The sequence below is a fragment of the Phyllobates terribilis genome, unplaced genomic scaffold, assembly GCF_046119375.1.
Source record: "Phyllobates terribilis strain yellow unplaced genomic scaffold, ASM4611937v1 Scaffold_5__5_contigs__length_657084704, whole genome shotgun sequence".
Lineage (NCBI taxonomy): Eukaryota > Metazoa > Chordata > Amphibia > Anura > Dendrobatidae > Phyllobates > Phyllobates terribilis.
In genome coordinates this window covers 30303332-30330587 of record NW_027362765.1, presented here as the reverse complement: position 1 = coordinate 30330587, position 27256 = coordinate 30303332, and the positions used below count along the sequence as shown (strand labels likewise).

The 27256-nt window shown below is 45.6% G+C and overlaps 1 protein-coding gene across 2 annotated transcripts in view; it reads right to left on the bottom strand.

Annotated features, from left to right (window-relative positions):
• The window catches only part of LOC141271841 (uncharacterized), a 78621-nt gene extending 53262 nt beyond the window's left edge, over positions 1-25359 (bottom strand). The window contains exon 1 of one of the 2 annotated variants that reach the window (XM_073682028.1): positions 25166-25359. Coding sequence is in view for 1 of the 2 variants with exons in the window: in XM_073682027.1 (XP_073538128.1) it covers positions 22432-22457 (26 nt within the window). In the remaining variant the exon portion in view is untranslated. Of the gene's footprint in view, positions 1-22431; positions 22485-25165 lie in introns of those variants that run through there. The other variant, XM_073682027.1, reaches the window with a different exon arrangement.
• Between the last annotated feature and the right edge of the window lie 1897 nt (positions 25360-27256).

Genomic DNA, 27256 nt, shown 5'->3' with positions numbered 1-27256 from the left:
GCTACCACCCTCGGTAAGAAATAAGATTCACAGACTATAAAACGTACCATTAATTTATTAAAAAAGCTTTTTTACTATTTTTCTCACCAAAATTTGGGGTGTGTCTTATAATCCGCAAAATACGGTAATTTGTATATGTTCTATTCTTTTGTCTGGTACAGAATGGAACATAAGTTGAATTGCTGAACAAGTCATCTCCTCCATGCTCCCAATCACTGGTTATGATGGCCATTACTTCGGCAACTAATCTGCAAAAGGTATCACAAGTTTGTTGGGACTGACCAGGAAATACAGAGACTGGTGGAGTAGTGTGGAATCATTAATGTGTTACTATCTTTACTACATTCTGTTTTCTTTTCCTGACATCTACTAATAAAACAAATACTTTAGACCACACATCAAACAGAAATGGTCATGAGAGCACAGCTATGTAGAAAGTAACAAAATCTTTATTAAGTAAAAGAAGTCTAGGTCCAAAAGATGAACATAGCAGATTAAATGGCGTCATCGACAGACCACTCCCAGAGGAAGGCAAGGCTGGCGCCATTCCAGTATGAGAGGACACTTATGGGTCGGTGTATGTCTCTACTTCCCAATACGGTTATTGCTATTGTTGTATATGTGACACCCCAAGCGCAGGGGCACCCAGTACACCAGGCATGGGTTGGATCCTTTCTTACTGTCACATGGGGTTTTGGTGGCCGTGCCCAGTAAAATAATGGGCACACGCCTATGGGTGTGCAGGGAATTAATGCTGCTTTTACTGTTCCCTCTCTTTGTGTGGTGGTAATGTTGGCGTTCCCCATGATGTAGGTGCAGAGGGTAACATGAGAGTCAGGAGGCAGATGTACTTTAAAAACAGATTAAACTTTTACTTGTCACACAGCTTCTTACTACCTGGGCTGCTGCAATGAGTGTTGATATACAGTGACACTTAGACCAATTCTTACATGAAATAATACTAAACTCCAATATTATGAGTAACAATACGCAAAATTATAATAATACCCATCTCCGGGGTATTACATGCTCCCCCTTCTTTTACATGCCTGTCCCCAGGAATGAGACATAGGCAGAAAAGATTAGAAGTGGTAACACGTATCAGCCCAGCGGTGCCATCCGGAACTAAAGTGAAAAACAGGAAGAACATTCAATATACATTTTACAAACATTTGGCATACACATTTACAATCTCCAATCCCTGTAAAAGGAAAATTAGTGCAAAACATTCTGTAAAACTTGTGTTATTAAAACAAAGCAAAAGTCCTTGTAAATTTTCTTCTTCAACCTGTAAGGCATAAATACACTTATAAACAGTAATTATCCATAGTCAGTCTCTATGGTAAAAACTTTTGGAGGTAGCTCATACATATGTAGACAAACACAGTTCTTTAGTAGGGATCCTCGGTCCTTCTGGGTAAGGACCCTGGAACAAGGCAACGGCAGTCCTTAAAACTGGGGACAGAAACACAGTTCGTTGCTTGTGATGCGCTGCTATCTCTAGGCTGTGTGGCCTGGTCTAATGAAGGCTTCGCCCCCTTCTTAAGCGCAGGCACTGGAACTAATGTTTTCGCTGTGGCGTCGGTGTGTGGGCCTGAATGCATACCTTCTCCTATGACGGGTAGCGGTGGAAGGATGGATGACTCCTCTGGATGAAGCAATGTTGCAGCGGGCGTCGCTGTGGACACTGTAGCCTCCGAGGGTAAATGGCAGCGACGATGCTCCAGTTAGTGCAGGCTCCTGAAGATAGCGCTGGTACGCTGGGTTTCTCCTCACTGCTGGGTATTCGCGGTCCCATGACCTCCAGTGCTGGTAAGGCAGTAGCTGTAGCTCCTGTTTTGCAGATGACATGTTCTGCCATTGTGAATGATGCAGGAAAGTGATGTCTTCACCACGCTTCTCCTCTCCTTGAATGCACATGTAGTCCCCTTCTCTGTTCCTCCCCTTAGGAGGCATGGTCAATGTTTCCATTGGTCCCTTGTCTAGCAGACAGGATTGGTCTCTGATAGGCTGTACTTTGTAATGCTTTTCCACAGTGGGCGTGGCTAGTTTTGCCTTTTTTTTTTAAAGTACACACCAATGATGAACCTTTTTTTTTTTAAAGTGCATCACAGTCCTCCATTTTGAAATGATTGTTCCGACATTTTACCTTTCTGAGGCAAACAACTTCCATTACTTTCTGAAGAAAAAAAACACGTTTTCACTAGCTTTCTGAAGCAAATTTCTCGCATTATCTTTCTTCAATAAACACAGCAGATTAACTTCTTAAGGCATAGGGGACGCGGAGATAGGATCCTGTTTGTGACGCCAAAAACTGTGATTTGACACCCCGAGCGCAGGGGCACCCAGTACACCTGGCATGGGTGGGATTGTTTCTTAATATCACATGGGGTTTTGGTGGCCATGCCCAGCCTACAGTAAAATAATGGGCACACGCTGCTTTTACTGTTCCCTCTCTTTGTGTGGTGGTTATGGTGGCGTTCCCCGTGATGTCGGTGTAGAGGGTAACAGGAGAGTCAGGAGGCAGATGTACTTTAAAAACAGATGAAAGTTTTACTTGTCACACAGCCATAAAAAGGATCACCACCAAAAAAGAATTACAGCCATAGGTGATACAATATAACATGTGCAGATGACAAAGTTCCTCAGACGAGCATTTAGTAACAGATGCAGGAAATGGCATATATGAGGCGTGATAAACAGCAAGTGTGAACAGAGCCTATCCTGTTATCCAAGCTGACACGATAGAGTCTTCTTCTATCCCACTGGAATGATTTTCCCCAGTACACCCCCCATATCCCTATTTCCTCTGACCTTCCTAATGTTGTACGATTCCTGTTTTCCCATCTCCATTATGGGGGACCACCCTCCAGGCCCGTACTCCACCTGTGTACACAGTGTGGTATTCCGGTAGGCTTAGGGTTCTGTGCAGACCAGGAAATTCCATCTGCCTCTTGGGTGCTGGTCCTCAGGCTATAGTACAGGTTTACTCTGGTCAGTCTATCTCCATTTTGCCCACTGGAAAGGGAAAATTAATCCCCTCACATGTTTTCTGGCTGGTCCACTGACTGGTCCCCAACTGTCCTCTGAGGTGCTCGCTGGAACTCTGACTGAAATAACGGTTGCAGCTACTGTATATTTAGATCACCCAGAAGCTCCACCCACCAAGCCATCCGCCTAGCAACTGCCTCAGTGAGGATCCTAGCTTCTTACTACCTGGGCTGCTGCAATGAGTGTTGATATACAGTGACACTTACACAAATTCTTACATGAAATAATACTAAACTCCAATATTATGAGTAACAATACGCAAAATTATAATAATACCCAACTCTGGGGTATTACATATATACAACTAAAAAAGAAATCCCCTAAAATATCAATATCTAGTAATCCATTTAAAAACAATCCCAAACAATAAGAGATATAGAAAAACACAGTATAGTGAGGAGATACAGTGACATGTAAAACTTTGGGCGCCCCTGGTCAAAATTACTGTTATTGTGAACAGTTAAGCAAGTTGAAGATGAAATGATCTCTAAAAGACATACAGTTAAAGATAACAAATTTCCTTTGTATTTTCGGCAAAAATATATATATCTATTTTCCTCTTTTACATTTTAAATATTACAAAAAGGAAAATGGGCCGATCTAAAAGTTTGGGCATCCTGCATGGTTAGTAGCTAGTTGCGCCCCCTTTTTCACAGCTTGTAAATGTTTTTTGTAGCCAGACAAGAGTCTTTCAAATCTTGTTTGAGGGATTTTAATCCATTCTTCCTTGGAAAATTGTTTCAGTTCTGTGAGATTCCTGGGTCGTCCTGCATGCACTGCTATTTTGAAGTCTAGCCACAGATTTTCAATGATGTTCAGATCAGGAGGCTGAGAGTGGCATTGTAAAATCTTCAGCATGCGCCTTTTGAAGTGGTCTATTGTGGATTTTGACATGTGTTTAGGATCATTATCCATTTGTAGAAGCCGTCCTCTTTTTAAAACTTAAGCTTTTATTTACAGATGGTGTTATGTTTGAATCAAGAATTTGTAGAAATTTCATTGAATCCTTTCTTTCCTCTACCCAAGAAATGTTCCCCAGTGCCATTGGCTGCAACACAACCCCAAAGCATGATTTATCCACCCCCATGCTTAATGGTTGGCGAGATATTCTTTTCCTGAAATTCTGTGCCCTTTTTTCTCCACACATACCTTTTATCATTGTGACCAGAGAGTTCTATTTTAACCTCATTAGTCCACAGGAATTGTTTTCAAAATCCATCAGGCTTGTTTAGAAGTTCTTTTGCTTACTTCTGATGCTGAATTTTATGGTGAGGATGCAGGAGACATTTTCTTCTGATGACTCACTGGGGTAGATGTGGGGGAGGGTGGTAGTCGGGAGCTGCAGGACAGTGAAGTCGCTAGTTGGGTGACAGTTAGAAGGGGTGGTAGAGGGAAGAGTTCCAGGGAGGCTAGTCCTGATCTGGCACACCCCAATAAGTTTGCAAAGTTGGCAGATGAGGGGAGTGACGGTACAGGGGTAGCACTACTGCATCAAGGCATGTCCCCTGAAAACCGGAGGAGTGTCAGCTCCAGTAAAGAGGGAAATAGGAGAGTAGGGCAGGCCAGGCAGGTGCTGGTAGTGGGGGACTCAATTATTAGGGGAACAGATAGGGCAATCTGTCACAAAGACAGGGATCGTCGGACAGTGTGCTGCCTACCTGACGCTCGAGTCCGGCACATCGCTGATCGGGTTGACAGATTACTGGGAGGGGCTGGTGAGGACCCAGCAGTCATGGTGCACATTGGCACAAATGACAAAGTTAGAGGTAGGTGGAAGGTCCTTAAAGATGATTTCAGGGAATTAGGCTGCAAGCTGAAAGCAAGGACCTCCAAGGTGGTATTCTCTGAAATACTACCGGTACCACGTGCCACGCCAGAGAGGCAATGGGAGATTAGGGAGATAAATAAGTGGCTCAAGAACTGGTGTAGGAAGGAGGGATTTGGGTTCCTGGAGAACTGGGGCGACTTCTCAGTTGGCTACAGACTCTACGCTAGGGACCGGCTGCACCTTAATGGGGAGGGTGCAGCTGTGCTGGGGGAGAAAATGGCTAGAAGGTTGGAGGAGTGTTTAGACTAGGGATTGGGGGGGAGGGTATTCATTTTATAGGTGGGGAAGATAGTGCAGATAGTGACCTGGGCACAAATAAAGAAATTGGGGGTGGGGTTAAAACAGTCAATAAAGTAAGAAGGAATAGAGGTACAGAGAGATACATAAAATGCATGCACACTAATGCCAGAAGCCTCACCAACAAAATGGAGGAATTAGAATTAATTTTGTTGGAAAATAATTATGACATGGTAGGGATATCTGAGACGTGGCTGGAAGAGAGCCATGACTGGGCAGTTAATTTACAGGGCTATAGTCTGTTCAGAAATGACCGTACAAACAAGCGAGGGGGGGGTGTGTTTATATGTAAAATCATCCTTAAAACCTGTCTTGCGGGAGGATATATGTGAATCTAATGAAAATGTAGAGTCCCTGTGGGTGGAGATAAGGGGAGGGGGGAAAAATAATAAATTACTGATAGGGGTTTGTTATAAGTCTCCAAAAATAATGGAAGTAGCGGAGAATATCCTCGTAAAGCAAATAGATGAAGCAGCGACTCAAGGAGAAGTCATTATTATGGGAGACTTCAACTACCCTGAAATACATTGGGGGACAGAAACATGTAGTTCAAGCAAAGGAAATAGGTTTTTAACTACTATGAGAGACAATTACCTTTCACAACTGGTTCAGGACCCAACAAGAAGGGGGGCACTGCTAGACCTAATATTAACCAATAGGCCAGACCGCATATCAAATATACGAGTTGGGGGTCACTTGGGTAATAGTGATCACAAAATAATACGTTTTCATGTAACCTTTAATAAGATGTGTAGTAGAGGGGTTACAAGGACACTAAACTTCAGGAAGGCAAATTTCCAACGGTTAAGAAATGATCTTAGTGCAATAAACTGGGACAATATCCTGAGACATAAAGCTACACAAAGCAAATGGGAGACATTTATTAACATCCTGACTAGGACCTGTGCACAATATATACCCCTTGGGAATAAACATGCTAGAAATAGGAGGAAACCACTATGGCTAAATAGAGCTGTAAGGGGCACAATAAGTGACAAAAAGAAAGCATTTAGAGAACTAAAGCAAGTAGGTAGTGATGAGGCATTAAATAAATATAGAAAATTATGTAAAAAACAAATCAAGGCAGCAAAGATTGAGGCAGAGAGAATCATTGCCAGAGAAAGTAAAAATAACCCCAAAATATTCTTTAACTACATAAATAGTAAAAAACTAAAAAATTATAGTGTTGGCCCCCTTAAAAATAGTCTGGGTGAAATGGTGGATGAGGATGAGGAAAAAGCCAATATGCTAAATGATTTTTTTTCAACCGTATTTGCAGATGACACTAAACTCTGCAGGGTAATCAATACAGAGGAGGACAATTTTATATTACAGGAGGATCTATGTAAACTAGAAGCTTTGGGCTGATAAATGGCAAATGAGCTTTAATGGGGATAAATGTAAGGTAATGCACTTGGGCAGAGGAAATAAAATGTATAATTATATGCTTAATTGTAAAACACTGGGCAAAACTGTAACTGAAAAAGACCTGGGTGTATTGGTGGATGACAAGCTCACGTTTAGTGGCCAGTGTCAGGCTGCTGCTGCAAAGGCAAATAAAACAATGGGATGCATTAAAAGAGGCATAGATGCTCATGAGGAGAACATAATTTTACCTCTATACAACTCATTAGTGCGACCACACTTAGAATACTGTGTACAGTTCTGGTCTCCCGTGTATAAGAAAGACATAGCTGAACTAGAGCGGGTACAGAGAAGAGCGACCAAGGTTATTAGAGGACTGGGGGCTCTGCAATACCAAGACAGGTTATTACACTTGGGGTTATTTACTGTGGAAAAAAGAAGGCTTAGGGGTGATCTTATTACTATGTACAAGTATATGAGGGGACAGTACAAAGACCTTTCTACTGATCTTTTTACTCTGAGGCCTGAGACGGGGACAAGGGGGCATCTTCTACGTCTGGAGGAAAGAAGGTTTAATCATAATCACAGACGGGGATTCTTTACTGTAAGAGCAGTGAGACTATGTAACTCTCTGCCGCATGATGTTGGAATGAGTGATTCACTGTTAAAATTTAAGAAGGGCATGGATGCCTTTCTTGAAAAGTATAATATTACAGGTTATAAATACTAGATTCCTTGATAGGGGGCGTTGATCCAGGGAACTAGTCTGATTGTCGTATGGAGTCGGGAAGGAATTTTTTTCCCCAATGTGGAGCTTAGTGTTTGCCACATGGTTTTTTTTTGCCTTCCTCTGGATCAACAAGTTAGGCTATGGGTTGAACTAGATGGACTTAGTCTTCCTTCAACCTTAAAAACTATGTTACTATGTTACTATGAGAGTTAGATGCGGCAAGAAAAAAGGTGGAGGAGTGATACTCTACATTAACAACAGATGGTGCAATCAGGGGCATGTAACTGTTAAGGAGAAACATTGCTGTCCAAATATTGAACTGTTAGCAGTGGGCCTCAGGCCTTACTATCTGCCTAGAGAATTCACTCTTGTTTTTGTAGTTGTGATGTATATACCACCATCTGCGAACCCAGAGGCTGCTGGGGATGTGTTGTCAGGGGTGATGGCCCGGCTTCAGACTAAACACCCAAACTCTCTAACTGTAATTTCTGGGGATTTCAATCGAGTAAAGATCTCATCTGCAATACCAAAGTTCTATCAATATGTCAAATGTCCTACACGGGACAACAACACACTGGATCTCCTCTTTGCTAATGTTAAGAATGCTTATTCATCGGCTGCATTACCCCCCCTGGGGAAATCTGACCACAACCTCATACTATTGTCTTCTGCTTACCAACCAGACATCCGCAAACAACCAGTGACAATTAAAAAGATAAGGAAGTGGTGTCCTGCAGCAGAGGAGGCATTACAAGACTGCTTTGATTGTACAGACTGGGAGGTGTTGTGTACCATGAAAGAGAATTGTGATGTTAATGAGATTACTGGCAGAGTTACTGATTACATCAACTTCTGTATGGACATTGTAGTACCTGTTCAAGAGATTCGGTGTTATGCAAACAATAAGCCATGGATTACAAAAGACTTGAAACATTTACTAAACATGAAAAAACTGGCTTTTAAAAGGAAGGACAAGGAGGCATTGAAAATTATACAGCGAGACCTAAAGGGGAAAATTAATATTGCCCGTGAGGCATTCAGAGTTAAATTAGAAAATCAATTTGCACAAAAAAGCTCCAGAGAGGTGTGGGCTGGAATGAAGCTAGTGACTGGGTTTAAGGCAAGGTCGGAGCTGGGGGGTGGTGGACTTAGAATGGCTAATGAAATGAATGAGTTCTTCAATAGATTCAGCAATAAAGGTGCGGTAGCAGCAGGGAAGGGGGAGGAGGCCGGGGAACAACTAGCTAAATTAACAGGGGGTGAAATAGATCATTTCTCGGTCTCCAAAAATGACGTGAGGGACCAGTTTAGTAAGCTGGCCATTGGCAAAGCAGCAGGGCCTGACGGTCTCAGTCCACGTGTCCTCAGAGTGTGTGCAAATGAGTTGTGTACTGTCTTCCAGCATCTCTTTAACCAGAGCTTACAATCAAAGAGAGTACCAGTGCTATGGAAGACTTCCTGCCTGGTGCCGGTTCCCAAGACTACCTTCCCGTCTTCCCCGGGGGACTATAGACCGGTGGCCTTAACATCGCATGCGATGAAGTCCTTGGAGAGAATAGTACTTGCTCACTTGTGTCCGAGGGTGATGGCGCATACTGATGCTCTTCAGTTTGCGTACCGGCAGGGACTGGGGGTGGACGATGCTGTAGCGTCTCTGCTACAAACAGTACATTCCTTTTTGGACAATGATGGAACCACAGTGCGTGCTTTGTTCTTTGATTTCTCTAGTGCGTTCAACACATTACAGCCACTCTTACTGCGTGGAAAGTTGATTAAAATGGCGGTGGATGAGGGACTTGTGAATTGGATAATTGACTACCTGTCGGATAGGCCACAGTTTGTTAGGTGGGGGACGGCTACATCAGATAGTGTACTGAGCAGTGTCGGAGCCCCGTAGGGAACAGTGCTGTCGCCATTCCTCTTTACATTGTACACAGCTGACTTTCAGTATAAATCAGACCGTTGTCACCTCCAGAAGTACTCGGATGACTCTGTGATAGTTGGCGGTATTGGGAAGGACCAGGATGAAGAGGAATATAGAAGGGTGGTTGCGGACTTTGTAGTATGGTGCCAGGCTAACTATCTCGAACTAAATGTTAAGAAAACCAGGGAGTTGGTGATGAGCTATGGAAGGTGCAAGAAGGTATGCCTACCTGTTACCATTGATGGTCAGGATGTGGAGATGGTGGACAGTTTCAAATATTTGGGGGTTTACCTGGATAGCAAGCTAGACTGGAAGTGCCACATGGAGAAGGTCTACAAGAAGGGGATGAGTAGATTGTACTTCCTAAGGAAGTTAAGGTCTTTTAATGTGTGTGTCAAAATGCTTGAGGTGTTCTACCAATCCATTGTGGCTAGTGCCACGTTTGCGGCACTAATTTGCTGGGGTAACAGTGTGCGTGTTGCTGACGCCAACAAGCTCAACAAACTTATTAAGAAGGCTAGCGCGACGGTGGGCCTACAGCTTGGGACTTTTGAAGAGGTGGTAGAGGATAGGATTAAGAAGAAGTGCAGAGCTATAATGGGCAACAACACACACCTGCTTTATGAACTGTTTGCGAAACAGAAGAGCACATTCAGCAATCGCCTAATACAACTAAGGTGTAAAAAGGAAAAATACAGGAGATCGTTTGTTCCAACAGCTATGGGGGTGTTTAACAAATGTCTGAAAAGCAATGTCTAAAGCATTCCAAATGTTATGTTATCATATGTGTCATGTTCGAGATCTGTGTTCTGCTGCTGTGATACCGCAATTTCCTCCGGGATAAATAAAGTATATCTTATCTTATCTTAAAACTATGACTCTTCCATGAAGGCTATATTTGTGCAGGTGTCTCTGAACAGTAGAACAATGTACCACAACTCCAGAGTCCGCAAAATCTATCTGAAGGCCTTTTGCAGTCAAGGGGGCATTCTGATTTGCCTCTCTAGCAATCTTACATACAGCTCACTGAATTTTTGCTTGGTCTTTCAGACCTTATTTGACCTCCATTGTTCCTGTTAACTGCCATTTCTTGAATACATTTCGAACTGAGGAAAGGGCAACTTGAAAACATTTTGCACTCTTCTTATAGCCTTATCCTGCTTTGTCGGAATCTACCATTTTCAGTTTCAGAGTGCTAGACAGCTGCTTAGAAGAACACAGGGCTACTGTTTTTTGGCACAAAGTTAAAGGAGGATGGGTTTTTATGAAGCAGGAAAATTTGCATCACCTGGCCTTTCCTAGCGATGATAGTCAACAAGCCATACGCCTAAAAGGCTATTTAAGGTCTGAAACCTTGGGTCAAAGTTATCTGAGCACATGAATCTCCAAGGGTGCTCAAACTTCTGCATTGGCCCATTTTCCTTTTTGTAATTTTTAAAATGTAAAAAATTACAATATTTTTTTTTGCCTAAAATACTAAATGGGTCATCTTAACTGTTCACAATAACAGTAATTTTGACCGGGGTGCCCAAACTTTTACATGCCACTGTATGTTGGCTAATATCTGTAGACAGAGGAAATAGATGCCCAGCAGATAATGTGTAAAGCTGAAGGCTTTTTTCACTCTATAAAGGGAGAATGTTGATGACATTGTGCATATGTCCTGGCTTCAGATAAAGTCAGGAAGTCTAAAACAGTGGCCAGTACTGGTGTATGCACAGTACAAGTCCATTGATGCTGAGCGCGCGCTCCCGCTGTCACAGCTACAGTCAGTTACCTGGAGGAGGCGCCCACACGGCGAAGCAAGGGAAAAGATATTGCTGCAGTTTACAAAAAATGCCACAGCGGGAGCCAATAAATGTCACAGCAGGTGCGTTATGAATTCCTATAAGGGTAAACACATAATGCAAGAGATTGATATGTTACTGCAGATATTTAAATATCTGCACTAAGAGCTAAAATAGATATAATCAGAATCAATATATATAGTTGGAATCTCTCTGCAAAAGCCCAAAATAGGCAGATTAGTATAATTTAAATACAGTGGGGAAAATAAGTATTTGATAGACTGCCGATTTTACAAGTTTTCTCACCTACAAAGAATGGAGAGGTCTGTAATTTTTCTCATAGGTACTGTGAGGCAGTGACCGGAATCGTATACGAGGGACGTTATATATCCCCCAGAATGTGTACAGAGACCTATTAAAACCATTGGAGTGCATTGCAGTCACAGACACAGCTGCGGCTGCAATGCAGGAATGAAGGTGAGCAATCACCTGGTTAGACTACCTGGCTAAGGCAGATTAAGTAAAACCCGGCAGGGCCTTCATTTCTTGGAGGAGGTCACAGCAGGCAGTAGGGCGGCCTCCTCCCTCCAACCCAGATTTTCCAGTGGCTCTTGCCACAGGTCCTTTAAAACTCCTTCACTAAGGTTTAGTGTTGTTCTATGTTGCAACCTGCTAGGAGCACAGCAGGTTAGCTCAGCAGGACTGTGTGTGGCTGAACCACTGCCTAGGAAGGCTCTGCACCTGTCAGGCTCTGAGCGGCCCGGCGTGGCCGTTGTCCCCGGCAACCGTTGTTTATGGACTCATGTCAACCCGGCTGCGAACCGGAGGACTTTCTGTTTACCCGTGAGTTGCTGAATAAAAGCTGTTTATGTTGGACTTGTTTTGGGTCACTGCCTCAGTTACTGCATGGTATGAACACCGCCGCCTTACATCTTGGTGGAGAATGCGGGCATAGTGACTGAGGCATACCCCACCGGCAGCTGCATGACCACAATTCGGCCTGCCACCTTCCAGTTCCTCCCCATGGACAAAATGGAGGAGCTGTTTAAGCAGCTGGTACTCACTCAGCGGCAACAGCAGGAGCAGTACCTGAGTCTCCAACGGCAACAGCAGGAGCAGCACCAGGATCTCCAACGGCAGCAGCAAAAAACAAATGAACTGATGATGCAACAAATTGCTGCCCTGCGGGAGACACCGACGGCATCTGCCCCGGAATGTCGAGACGCCCGGGACAAGGTTCGATCAGCGTTGAGGAAGATGGGACCGGAGGACGACGTGGAAACCTTCCTTACCATCTACGAACGCACAGCAGAGCAGGAAAACCTACCAGCTGACCAGTGGGCGGAAGTGGTGGCTCCGTTTTTGGTTGGCGATGCCCAGAAGGCCTGTTTCGACCTCAGTCAGGAGGACGCCCGGGACTACCAGAGGCTCAAAGGTGAGATCCTTGCCCGGCTGGGGGTCAATACATATGTGAGGGCTCAGCGTGTATTTTCGTGGGCCTATGTGGAGACTCGACTTGCCCGGTCTCAGGCTTATGACCTCCTGCAGCTGGTAAAGAGGTGGCTCGAACTTGAGACTTTGTCCCCAGCCCAGATAGTGGAGAGGGTGGTGGTTGACCGGCTGGTGAGGACTCTGCCAGTCGCTATCCAATGTTGGGTGGGGCAAGGGGACCCCGGCACCCTCGACCAGGTGGTCAGTTTGGTCGAGCGCTACTTGGCTACTCAGGACTTCATTCGAGACTCCGCCCCCTCTCGGCTGTCACGCCGATCCCTGCCAACCCAGGAGTCGGGAAAGGGGTCGCGTCCCTCTGCTGGGGACAGTCAGCACCGTGCCCGTGCTGAAGGGGAACCCCGGAGTGAGAGCGGCAGGAGACTGGTTCCCTCCCAAACTGCCATAAGACCTAACAGTACCTCCACCCTTAGGTGCTGGCGGTGTCAGGGGCCGGGACATGTGATTTCTAATTGTCCCCTGACTACGGAACCCATGGACTGCGGATATAGCCGCCAGGTCTCAATGTACGCCCAGACCGTCTGCACAGCGAGCGCCAAATCCCGGGACAGTGAACTCCAACTATGCCAGGTACTGGTTAATGGGTACCCCACGGAGGCCCTCCTGGACTCAGGGAGCCTCGTGACTCTGGTACATGGGTCGCTGGTGGCAGGAGACAACCCTAGTGGATGGCCAGTCGGGGTTGTGTGTATCCATGGGGACCTCCGAGAGTACCCAACTGCAGAGATAGTTTTGTCCACGCCATGTGGAGACATAAAACATGTGGTGGGAGTGGTAAAAACTCTTCCCTATGGGACTGTGTTGGGAAGAAACTTGCCCCTGTTTTGGACTCTGTGGAAAAACAAAATCCACTCTCCCCCGGTAAAATGTATTTCAGACGCTGTGCCCGATGAACCTGCCGTAGGGGTGTCCAACCTAGGGACAGAGTGTGACCCCGATAGGTTTCCCTTAGAGGTGTTGGCAGGAGAGGTCGAGGACACCCCATCGATCCCCGAGCTGAAAGTGTCCCGGGGCACGTTTGGGACAGCTCAGCTACGGGATCCCACCCTGACTCAGGCGCGGGAAAGGGTGTTAGAGATAAATGGCGTTGCTCAACAGCCTGGTGCAGATACTGTATTTCCACGCATGGTAATCAACGGTGAGTTACTCTACAGGACAGATAAGATCAGGGACGAGGTTGTAGAACAGTTAGTGGCACCTCAGTCGTACGGTCGAGAGATTCTGGAGATGGCACACTCACACCTGCTGGGTGGACACTTAGGGGTGAAAAAGACGCTAGACCATATCTTACAGCGGTTATTTTGGCCTGGGGTTTACGCGGAAGTCAAAAGGTATTGCAAATCCTGCCCCGAATGTCAGTTGACCTCACCCACTGCAAGTTTCCGTAGCCCATTGGTACCTCTGCCAGTGATAGAGGTGCCTTTTGAACGGATTGCAATGGATTTGGTTGGACCCATTGTAAAATCCGCCCGTGGACACCAACATATACTGGTAGTCGTCGACTATGCCACTCGGTACCCAGAAGCTATACCACTACGCCACACCTCGGCAAAACTGATTGCACGGGAGCTGTTTGCCATGTTCTGTCGCCTTGGACTCCCCAAGGAGATCCTGACGGATCAGGGGACCCCCTTTACGTCCAAAGTGACAAGGGAACTATGCAAATTGCTAAAAATTAAACAATTGCGCACCTCGGTGTACCACCCTCAAACCGACGGGCTAGTAGAACGGTTCAATAAAACCCTCAAGTCCATGTTAAAAAAGGTGGTTTCTAAGGATGGAAGGGATTGGGACATGTTGTTACCCTATTTGATGTTCGCCGTTCGTGAGGTACCCCAGGCTTCCACAGGGTTCTCTCCCTTTGAGTTATTGTACGGCAGACACCCTAGGGGTCTGTTGGACGTAGCCAAAGAGACATGGGAACAAGAGCCAACTCCACATAGGAGTATAATTGAATACGTGGCTAGTATGCAGGACCGGATCGCGGCGGTCATACCCATCGTGAAAGAGCATCTGTTAGATGCCCAGGCAGCTCAGAGGCGCACATATAATAAAAGAGCCAGAGTCAGAACTTTTAACAAGGGTGATTGATCGGGTGTTAGTACTGGTACCCACAGCCGAGAGTAAGTTCATGGCCAAGTGGCAAGGACCATATGAGATTCGAGAAAAAGTGGTGGAGGTAAATTACCGGGTGTATGAGCCCGGAAGGAGGAAACCTGAGCAGCTTTACCATGTAAACCTGTTAAAACCTTGGAAGATCGAGAGTGTTTAGTTACAGACGTCACCCCGGGCATATCACCAGAGAGTTCTCTAACTTTAGCAAGGGAAGCATCCGAGGGGGAGGTCAGGATAAATGGTGCTCTCACTAAACAGCAGCGACGGGAGGCTCGCTCGCTGGTGCAGCTCAATAATGACGTGTTCCCAGAGCTACCAGGTAGGACTACGGTTATCCAACATGACATTGTCACCGAACCTGGCGTAAGGGTACGAATAAGACCGTACCGTGTACCCGAGGCCCGGAGGCAAGCCATCACGGCTGAGGTAAAACAAATGCTTCAGCTAGGCGTCATAGAGGAATCACGGAGTGAGTGGGCTAGCCCCATCGTATTGATTCCAAAACCAGACGGATCATTACGCTTCTGTAACGATTTCCGGAAATTGAATGAAGTGTCAAAGTTTGACCTTTATCCAATGCCCAGGGTGGACGAGCTGATTGAGAGACTGGGGCAGGCCCAGTACTTTACCGCGCTCGATCTCACCAAGGGTTACTGGCAGGTACCCCTCACAGATTCGGCGAAGGAAAAGACCGCCTTCATAACTCCAGAGGTTCTATACCACTATGTGGTCATACCTTTTGGGTTACATGGGGCCCCGGCTACATTCCAGAGGTTGATGGACATAGTGCTTAAGCTCCATCAGGAGTACGCGTCCGCCTATTTAGATGACATTATCATCTTTAGCACTGACTGGCATACGCACCTATCCCAGGTACAAGCGGTTCTAGATTCTCTCAGAGCTGCGGGGTTAACGGCAAATCCAAAAAAATGTGCGATAGGGCTAGAGGAAGCCCGATACTTGGGGTATGTGATAGGCCGAGGAGCTATTAAGCCCCAAATCAATAAAGTTGAGGCCATAAAAAACTGGCCTAAACCGTCAAGTACAAAGCAGGTGAGGGCATTCCTTGGCATCCTTGGGTATTACCGCCGGTTTATACCTAATTTTGCTGGGCGAACGGCAGCCCTGACTGATCTCTTGAAAGGAAAAAAATCGGTAATGGTTCAGTGGAACCCTAAGGCAGAGGAAGCTTTTCAGTCCATGAAGTTGGCCCTGTGTAGACAACCGGTCCTCATCAGCCCCAACTTCAAGGAAACCTTCATTGTACAGACAGATGCCTCGGAGGTAGGCCTAGGAGCGGTATTGTCACAAAAAGTGAATGGTGAAGAGCACCCGGTCACCTACTTGAGAAGAAAACTTGTCCCGGCAGAGAAAAACTATAGCGTGGTAGAGAAGGAGTGTTTGGCTATTAAGTGGGCCTTGGAATCACTACGCTATTATTTACTCGGGCGTCAGTTCCGCTTGGTGACGGACCACTCACCCTTGGTATGGATGAGAAATGCCAAGGAGAGGAATGCGCGAGTCACCAGGTGGTTCTTGTCACTGCAAAATTTCAGTTTCTCGGTAGAACATCGCCCTGGGAAGTCGCAGGGAAATGCGGATGCCCTGTCCCGGGCACCCTGTATGGTGGCAAAAGTTCAACCCCACAAGTTTGAACAGAGGGGGGGGATATGTGAGGCAGTGACCGGAATCGTATACGAGGGACGATATATATCCCCCAGAATGTGTACAGAGACCTATTAAATCCATTGGAGTGCATTGCAGTCACAGACACAGCTGCGGCTGCAATGCAGGAATGAAGGTGAGCAATCACCTGGTCAGACTACCTGGCTAAGGCAGATTAAGTAAAACCCGGCAGGGCCTTCATTTCTTGGAGGAGGTCACATGAGGCAGTGGGGCGGCCTCCTCCCTCCAACCGGGATTTTCCAGTGGCTCTTGCCACAGGTCCTTTAAAACTGCTTCACTAAGGTTTAGTGTTGTTCTATGTTGCAACCTGCTAGGAGCACAGCAGGTTAGCTCAGCAGGACTGTGTGTGGCTGAACCACTGCCTAGGAAGGCTCTGCACCTGTCAGGCTCTGAGCGGCCCGGCGCGGCCGTTGTCCCCGGCAACCGTTGTTTATGGACTTATGTCAACCCGGCTGCGAACCGGAGGACTTTCTGTTTACCCGTGAGTTGCTGAATAAAAGCTGTTTATGTTGGACTTGTTTTGGGTCACTGCCTCAGTTACTGCATGGTGTGAACACCGCCGCCTTACAGTACACTTCAACTGTGAGAGACAGAATGTAAAAATAAAAAAAGAACAGAAAATCACATTGTATGATTTTTAAATACATGAATTGCATTTTATTGCTTGAAATACAACATTGTAGACCTGTACAAGGCTGGGATGGGCTACAGAACAATAGGCAAGCAGCTTGGTGAGAAGACAACTACTGTTGGCACAATTATTAGAAAATGAAAGAAACACAAGATGGCTGTCAATCTTCCTTGGTCTAGGACTCCATGCAAAATCTCGCCTCGTGGGGTAAAGATGATTTGGAGAAAGGTCAGGAATCAGCCCAGAATTGGTTTCAAACATTACCATTAACATTAGAAACACACTACACCGTCATGGATTAAAGTCCTGCAGGGCACAAAGTTCCCCCTGCTCATGCCAGCACATGTCCAGGCCCTTTTGAAGTTCTGGGTGATCCAGAGGAGGCACTGGAGAAGGTCAGATGAGACCAATATAGAACTTTTTGGTATCAACTCCACTCGGCATGTTTGGAGGAAGAAGAATGAGTGCAACCTCAAGAACACCGTCCCAACCGTGAAGCATGGTGGGAGAAAAATTATACTTTGGGGGTGCTTTTCAGCAAAGGGGACAGGGCGACTGCACCGTATTGAAAGGAGGAAGGATGGGGTCATGTATTGCGAGATTTTGGCCAACAACCTCCTTCCCTCAGTAAGAGCATTGAAGATGGGTCATAGCTGGGTCTTCCAGCATTACAATGACCCGAAACACACAGCCAGGGCAACTAAGGAGTGGCTCCGTAAGAAGCATTTCAAGGTCCTCGAGTGGCCTAGTCAGTCTCCAGACCTGAACCCAATAGAAAATCTTTGGAAGCAGCTGAAACTCAAAGTTGCCCAGCGACAGCCCCGAAACATGACAGATCTGGAGAAGATCTGTATAGACTAGTAGGCCAAAATCCCTGCTGTAGTGTGTGCAAACTTGGTCAAGAACTAACGGAAAAGTCAGACCACTGTAATTGCAATCAAAGGTTTATGTACCAAATATTAAGTTCTATTTTTCTATTGTATCAAATACTCATTTCATGCAATAAAATGCTAATTAATTATGTAAAAATCATACAATGTGATGTTCTGGACTTTTTTTTTAAGATTCTGTCTCTCACAGGTGAAGTGTCCTACGATACAAATTACAGACCTCTCCATTCTTTGAAGGTGGGAAAACTTGCAAAATTGGCAATGTATCAAATACTTATTTTCCCAAACTGTACATATTCAGTCAATGCAATAATGGAAGCATGAGTGTGTGGAATAAAAAAAACTGGGGTTCACAGAACAGTAGATATCACCATGCGTACACCATGATAAGAGGTGTCGAGCAATACAAAACTTGATTCTCTTGTACGGTACCAGTAGTGGTGTAACCGGCTTACAGTAGAAATTCCCATATAAATATCATAAATAAAACAACCAAGGTCATCTGTTCATTCAATCCCGTGGGGACCAGCGACTCCAAACGGAAAATTCATTGGCATTCTTTTTGGAGGATTCGTTTATTCCTTCTCCTTTTCTGACATTTTGACTGACAACCTCTAAAATACAGAAGGATATAGCTTTATTGTCACCCTGATGATACTGTCACGGGTGTGTCAGAGGTGACAGTCGCCCTGCAGTTGGTTGCAGGAGATCTCTACGTTTGGCATTACAGACATCTTCTTAGAGGCTGGCTGTCTCTAGGACCCAGAGGCTACCTCTCTCTGGCTAATTAGCTCCCTGGCCTGGGTGTATAAATACCTGGTGTGTCTGATGTGCTGGTGATATTCATTACTACTTGAGAGGCTTTAGCAAGAGAAGTACTTCGTCCTCTCTGAAGCTTGAGGCCGTGTGCGCATTTGTTTGGAGTAGTCAAAAGCTAAGCAATTTCCCCTTTTGTCTACCCTTGTTGTCTATAGTTTAGTAGAGATCGACTAGTGCTCATCTCTTCCTTCCCTAGTCTTAGCCATACGCCAGGGAAAGTCAGGGCGAGGTACGCGTGTGGCGATTGGTGAAGAGCCAATATAGGGATGGTAGTTGACACAGGGTGACACTAGACCAGACTAGGAGGTCTCCACTCCCCCTTTTCCCTAGTGTCTGGGCTCCCTTTCCCTCTGTGTTGCACTAAGTCTTTCCCACACCTTGCATAACAGATACTCTCTAATTTGTCTACCAATGGAGTATCCCTTTTATGTCCGATGTCTCAGAGGTGTTCACTGATGCGTCTTCTAAATTTCCTTTTAGTTTTTTTCCCTGAAAGTCTAAATATAGTGACATTCTTAGTAAAGTTTTGATTTAGGGTCTAGATAAAAGACTAATCTCAAAGAATGAATTTGAATTCATGGCACCTAATTGTCACCATTCTCACTTTTTATGCTCTCCATAAAGTTCACAAAGAGTTAGACCACTTAGAGGACGACCTATAGTGTTGGAGTAGATTCCATTAGTCAGTACAAAGGGATCTAAATAGACAAGATAATCTGCCCATTTTTCATTTTGATGTCTTCATACGTCAGGGATACAGCTGATCTCTTGGTGACTATATAACAGTATTCCCCATTTTATGTGGGAAAAACAAAAAGGGAATTTATAAGACTCATCAGTGAACACCTCTGGGACATCAGATATAGAAGGGATACAGAAGTTGAGGCATTTATAAAAGCTGACAGGAGTTATTAGACGTCAAAGTCTACATGTACAGTGTTTTATGTTTTGTTTTTTTTCCTATTTCCTATTAAATGAAAACATTAGAAAAAAATAAAATTGGAACCAACAACGCTTGGAAAAACCAGGCAAAAATCATGAGACACATGATGCACCGTTTATGTCAGATGTTTAAAAAAAAATATTTAATTTTGCACATCATATATGTATGTTGCAGATATTTTATGGGCACAGCTGTAATGCTAATCCTTCTACATTAATTATTTGTCAAAAGTACCCATGGTATCTAACAGGGCCGGACTGGGACTAAAATTCAGCCCTGGCATTTGAAAATACACAGGCCCACTGGTCACGTGGTGAATTTAATGTTACGGCCGTCACCGCTCTTCAGAGACGCTGGGTCTCGCTGGGTCTGGGTTAGTAGTGGGGTTGTCAGATTGACACCTCTCCATTACACCAGGGCTTGATGCCAGCTGACATCAACCACAAAAACCATTACCCTGATTGCCAACACACCAGGGCAATCAGGAAGAGCCGGGCAATGCGCCAGATTTGGAGCATCTCATGTGATGCGCCACTTCTGGGGCAACTGTGGTCTGTTTTTATTAGGCCTTCCCAGCATGATAATGTAAGCCCGCAGCTGTCTGCTTTACCTTTGCTGGTTATCAAAAATATGGGGGACCCCCCATGTTTTTTTCATTTAATCATTTATTTATTTATTTGGCTTAATAGAAAGCACTAAAAGCTATTTATATATTAATCATCTACTGCAGCATCACAGAGAAAAACATATTTTGGCTTCTTCTGTCCTGCAGCCAATGACTGACAGGAAGAAAATTGTTAGTCAAAGGGAGCAGATGGGGAGAAGCCGCCGGGGACCCGACTGTCCGACTTGTCTCCCTTAAGGCTCGGTCCTGGTGACTTCTAAAGCATGTTTTTCCTTGAAACGCCGCAGCATTTCAAGGAAAAACATATCTGGCTGAAATCATGCAGCCTGTATCTGATACATGCTGCCTGTGGATCGGGTAGCCTGTATAAGCAGACAGGTTTCATTTAAGACCCCATAGCTGCTACTTATGTCAAGTGGTCGTTATCCTTTTAAGGAGAACTATAACTCCCAGCATTTCCTGCAGCTCCTATGGCATGTTGGGAGTTATAGTTCACCACAGGAGTGGTACAGTACATTGCTTTTATTTATTCTTATTTTTATTTTACTAGAACTAGTCATGCTTGCCTTGCGTTGCCTCCTCTCTCATTACAACTGAACTCCAATTATCTGTGGCATGTGTGTTTTCTGGCCCTCGTTAACGTTTCCTGGCCCTGCCGCCAAGCTAGACAAGGAGAGAGTGGCCAGGCTTCCATAGAGATCACATGCTGCAGTGACGAGATGAAGAGGCAGGGCCGGGGAGCTGCGCGCTGTGCCCTGCCTCTTCACACGTCTCTGCATCATGTGATCTGGATGGAAGCCCGGCCACTCTCTCCTTGTCTAGCACAGCCATGGTGGCAGTGATTTCAGGTCGCGAACAGCCTGACAAGGGCCACAGCGGCCCTTGGCAGCGCGTACAAGTGAGAGCGCATGCACACAGGGCCGTCAGTGAGACTTTTAAAGGGCCAGCGGGCCACTTTGTAGTACTGAGCCACCGACCAACCGGGCATCTGCCCGCCTTGGCACATTGCCAATCCGGGCTTGGTATCTAATAAGGTTAACAGAGTTACAGGTCTTTCTTGTACCGCTCATTTCCCCTCCTCATCCGCTCAATTGTGGAGGGTTGCTGGGTTTCTATGCTACCTAAATGCCTAATAATGGGTCTGCAATGTACAAAAAGTCTATTAGGCCGGTCTAGAGGCAGCGTACAATAAGTTACCTTTCAAGGTTCCCATACACATTAGACTAAAGCTGGCAGAAATCGTTGATTTCAGCTGGAATTGGCCTCCAGCCATATGATGTCAGTGGAGAGAAGGATCTGACATGCTGAATTTCAGCAGCTGATCAGTTTGTGTGTGGGAGAGTTGGGAGAAATAGACATCAGCTGAATGATTGTCCGGTCAACAGTTATCTCGTGTATGGGGCCATTAGTATTAGGCTATGTGCCCACAATGCAGAAATGCTCCGGATATTTTCCTGAGCGTTTCTGCATCTCTCTGGCAGAAAAAACGCATGCGGATTGTACATGCGAATTGTACATGTGTTTTTCCTGCCAGGGACATGCGGATGTGAAGCGTTCTTCACTTGCATTTCCGCATGCGGGTTGACAAGCGCTTTCCAAGCGATTTTAGCATCACTTGGAAAGTGCTTCTCAACTTGGTCACACTATATAAATCCATGCAAACTGCATCGTGGGCACATAGCCTTACACTGACAGGCAGGGATAATACACCGCACTACAGTAGTACAGGGCATCACCGCAGAAATCAGAGGCTTGTATGTTGTATGATCGCACTAATGAGAGTTGTAGAAAAAGCTTAAAAAGTTTTTAAGAGAAAAATAAATATCACAGTTTTAGCAAGAGAGAAAGAGAACATTCTCCATTCTTGATGAGAGAGAAGACATCTTCTATATATCTGAGGTAACTGAAAGACAACATCTATTATTGTATTAGAGGCAGAAAGACAGAGGCAGAGAGCCTCCTCCAATGTATTATGTACTGTGTGTGGGGGGATGGCGGTACTGTGGGGGCATTATACTGTGTGGGGGCCAAGAAAGCGGCACTGTACTATTTGAGTAATATGTGTTTCATTACTTCCTGTTTCCATAGTTGGGTGGTATGTATCTATCGGAGGAAAAGGAACAAAAAAAAGTTATGATTCTTAAAAAGTGGCAACAGATAATCAACAAAATAGTCTCAGCGCTGAAGGGGTTAATGCCCCCTGCGCCCAGTAATGGGGGATCTCCACATACCTCCACCTGCAGAGCCGCCACCACATATATGGCTGTTCTGTGCGCACAGGACCTGTGATGAGGTCACAGGAGGGGAGGAGTCAGGGGTCACATGATCAGGGGCCGTGTGTGTACGAGGTGTACGGAGAGGAGCCGCGTGTGTACGAGGTGTACGGAGAGGAGCCGCGTGTGTACGAGGCGTACAGAGCGGAGCCGCGCGTGTAAAATGTGGACAGAGCAGAGCCGTGTGTGTAAAATGTGGACAGAGCAGAGCCGTGTGTGTATGAGGTGTACAGAGCGGAGCCGTGTGTGTACAATGTGTACACGTTATGCTTGTGTAGCAACTCACTTGGGATAATAGGTAATATCCTAAAAACTGCAACTGACCCTTCCGGTTCCTGTATAGACTAGAGATCCTGACCCAGCACTCCCTAGTGATTTCTGAATGAGCTCAGATAGCCCTAACCACAGAGTAGAAGATGACAGAATATCTGAGCACCATATGAAAACTATCACCAGCAGGAAATGCCAGCAGAGGGTAATATAAAGCAGCACCTGAAAGGTGATGGGGCAGACTAATAAGTAACTGAAAACACCTGTTATCCTAAAGAGACTGGAGAAAAGATAACAGCAAAAAAAACACCCTGGAAAAAATGTGTCTGCAGTGGCTTGGAGGACAGAGAAGCCAACAACCAAACACAGACTCAAGGGTTCAAACCCAGGCGCCTGACCGTATGGAGCACAACCGTGTGTGTACGACATGTATGGAACTGAGCCGCGTGTACACACTATGTATAAAGTGGAGAAGGGTTGTCAAGTTGACTTTTTATTTTTTTCTGGACAGCTTATCAAAAAAATAACAGATAGACAATATTTTTTACGGACGCATTAGAAAACAATAATAAATCATTATGATTATAAGTGATCCATGTCTACAGCCCATAAATCTGATCTAAGACATCACCTGCGGTCACTGTAAATTGATGATAATTACAGTCAAAATAATCTGTATAAATTTCATCAGTACAAAAACAAACATGTCTGCCTTTTTTTTTTTATGGACACGGCAAGAAAGTACTGTTTTTACTGACTGTCCAGGAATTTCTGGATGGTTAGCAGCCCTGTAGCGGTGTTATCTGTGTGCATGCTGCGTACAGAGCGGGATCGTGTGTGCAGGAGGTGCACGGAGCGGGGCCATCTGTGTATGATGAGTGTCACAAAATGATTTGATGTGTGAGGGTGGCCACTACAGAACCACCTGTCTAAAATGAGTACACCCTCTAATGTACATCTCCTACTTACGATAATCATTCCAGACTGCCCCTACAAAGGTTTGGCTCAGGAGTTGACACTAATGGCTCATGTATAGGACAATATTTTTGGGCTATCTGTTAAAAAACTCAGACTGATGTTATTCCATGGGGCAGAGCAGATGAATGATGATTTTTTTTTACTGACCAAATCTGTGTGTGAAAAAAATTGCAACATACACGATTTTACTCCGGAAATCGGCTGAGACTCACCCATTCAAGACTATGGGTGCGTGAAAAAAATCAAATGCCGCACTGAGCCACAGTATAGCATCCTGTTGTTACTGATACATTGCAATTCTGTAACACAGGAAACTGTAAATGGTTTTGTAAATGATTAATAGCTGGTAAGTAGAAAAACGGATTGTATACGGACTGCACACGGATGATGAGAGAGGAAAAAATCATCCCACTTTTCTGGATGAAAATCGGACGTTGTTTTATTCTGTCGTGTGGCCCCGGCCTTACAGGAGCCTGCAGTGCTGCCCTCACTTCTCACATTCACACTTACCACACGGATCATTAAAGAACAAGACAGAATTTATTAATTGTAGCTTGATGAGGAAAACAGTCTCAAGGATTAATTACTACAGAGAAAAAAGATACATTTTGAAAAATTACATTTTTCAAACTTTTAATTTTCACGCCGTTATAACAGATAGTCATACAACACAAAATAGGTCAGAAATAACATTAACCATATGTCTAATTTACATCAGCATCACTTTTGAAACACCCTTATAATTTTTAAGGATTTTACAAGAATTAAATTTTAACAGCAAATTTTCATTTTTGTTTTTAACAAAATTCACAAAATGTATTATTTTTACAGACTTTTCACTTTTGAAGTGACGTTGATGAGCTCATATATCAGGAAACCCCCAAAAGTGATACCCATGTTAAAAAACTGCACCGCTCGTAGTATGTAAAAATGCATTCTGTAAGCTTTTTAACCCTTCAGATTGTTCACAGGCATTAATGCAAAGTGAAATGATAAACTATAGGCCAATCCATGATTTGCAATTTTTTGAAGACACTTTTCATTCTTTTGTTATGTTATTCCCTGAACATTTCTCCGCCAAACTCTTCAGAATGGCACAAGCAAGTCAAGAATTTGGAGTAAAATGGAATAGAACATTGGAATGTGAAAATAGAAATTAAAGTTTTTTTCACATCAATATGTTGTTTTAGTCACAAATTTTTAATTTTCACAAGAGTAGCCGATATTGAAAACCTCCCTCGCTTACTGGGGGTATCCACTACAAGACCACCTATTCTGTCTAAGGAGATTACAACCCCAATGTACATCTCAGACTGAGGAATAACTGCACACACTGCCCTCACTAAGGTTTGGTTCAGGAGCAAACACTCTTCTCCCTCCAACTCCATTTTCTCTGTAAGTGGTTAATGTCCCCTGCGCCCAGTAATGGGGAATCTCCACTTACCTCCACCTGCAGAGCCGCACCCTAGTTATATGGTAGCGTCTAAATCGTAGTTAGTTGTTTTTCTGAGGGAATGACATAGCCGGAAGGGATGGGGCCTCCTAAGTCCAGGGGTCAGATCTGATACCAGAGCGCAGCGTTGTGCTGCGGCTGCCAGTGATGAGACTGTGTACACATGACTCTGAATGGACTGAGGTGTGGCATACTGGAGCTTAGTGCAGATAGAAATCATGACTTAATTATTTTACATATAGAACTTAGTGTAAGTGTCTAAGATTGTATTTTGGGGGCATAAAAAGTGCATCATGTGACTACTTGGGGTTGCATGTCGTTCTGAAGCTGCATGCATGGGGCTGCTTGTTGTGGGCTTGGACAGAGAAGGGGGTCATGTTGCGGGGCTTTCACAAGTAAGGGCATGATGTTGGGGGGCTTTCACAGTGAAAGGGACCATGCTGGGGTGCTTGCATAGGGGAGGGGGGCATGCTGCTTTCACAGGGGGAGCATGTTGCAGGGCTTTCACAGGGAAGGGGGGCATGTTGCTTGTCATGGGGCTTTCACAGGGAAGGGGAGCATGTTGGGGGCTTGCACAGGGTAGGGGTCATGTTGCAGGGATTTCACAGGGAAGGGTGGAATGTTGGGGGGGCTTTCATAGGGATGGGGGTTATGTTGCTTGTTGCGGGGCTTGCACAGGGAAGAGGGTCAAGTTTGGGGGGCTTTCACAGGGAAGGGGATCATGTTGCGGAGCTTTCACAGGGAAGGGGGCATGTTGGAGGGCTTGCAAGGTAAGGGGATCATGTTGGGGGGCTTTCACAGGGAAGGGGGATCATGTTGCTTGTTGGGGGGCTTGCACAGGGAAGGGGGGCATGGCGAAGGGCTTTCCCAGTGAAGGGGGCATGTTCAGAGGGCTTTCACAGGGATGGGTGTCATGTTGATTGTTGCAGGGCTTTCATAGGGAAGGGGGTCATGTTGCGGAGCTTTCACAGGGAAGAAGGGCATGTTGGGGCAGCTTTCACAGGGTAGAGGGGCATGTTGGGGGGCTTTCTCAGGGAAAGAGATCATGTTGGGGGCTTGCACAGGGAAGGGGGTAATGTTACATGTTGGGGGGCTTGCGCAGGGAAGGGGGTCATGTTGAGGGGCTTGCATAGGGAAATGGGCGCTGCAACTTTTATTGGCATGGCTTTCACAGCAAAAAGGGTTTGTTACTTAAGTGGGGCTGCATGGGGAAGGTGATGATGATGAGGGGCTGTGCGGAGAAGGGGGGGTGACGATGAAGGGCTGATGAGGGGCTGTGCGGGAAAGGGGATTATAATGTGGAGCTGTGTGGAGGAGGGGGGGATGATGAGGGGCTTTGCGGAGAAGGGGGGATGATAAGGGGCTGAGCGGATAAGAGGGGATTATGAGGGGCTGTGCAGAGAAGGGGGGATTATGAGGAGGGGCTGTGCGGAGAAGGGGGGATGATATGGAGCTGTGCGGGAAAGGGGTTCAGAAGGGGCTGTGTGGGGAAGGGGGGACAATGCTGCATGCTGGATGGCTGCAATGGAAAGTGGGTGATGTAACTTGCTTGTGGCTGTCAGGAAGAGTGTAAGGTCACTCTCGTGAGGATGCATTCAAGGTGGCGTCGTGGGGCTGCGCGGTGAAGGGAGTGATGCAACTCACATGGGACTGCATAGTGAAGGGGGTAATGTCACTTGCATAGGACTGCATGCTGAGTGCCTGTATGGAAAAGGGGGCGATGTTACTCACGTGAGGATGCATGCTGGGGGGTGGTGCAGGAAAGGGAGTGATGTCACTCGTGGTGGCTGTGCGAGGATGTTTGAGATGTTACTTTCATGGGGCTGCATGCTGGGAATCTGTGTGGTGAATGGCGACAATGTCACTCGTGTTGGACTGTGTGCAGGGCAGCTGCTCGGGTTAGTTTCTGATGTTATTTGCCTGTGGCTGCATGTAGGGTGGAGCTATGTAGGGAAGGGGTTGTTTTCACATGCATGGGGCTGCATGTGGCGGAGTTGGTCTGCACAGGGAAGAGGGTGATGTCAGTCACATGGGGCTGCATGTTGGTGGGTCTGTGGGGGGAGAGGTTGTCACTCACGTGGA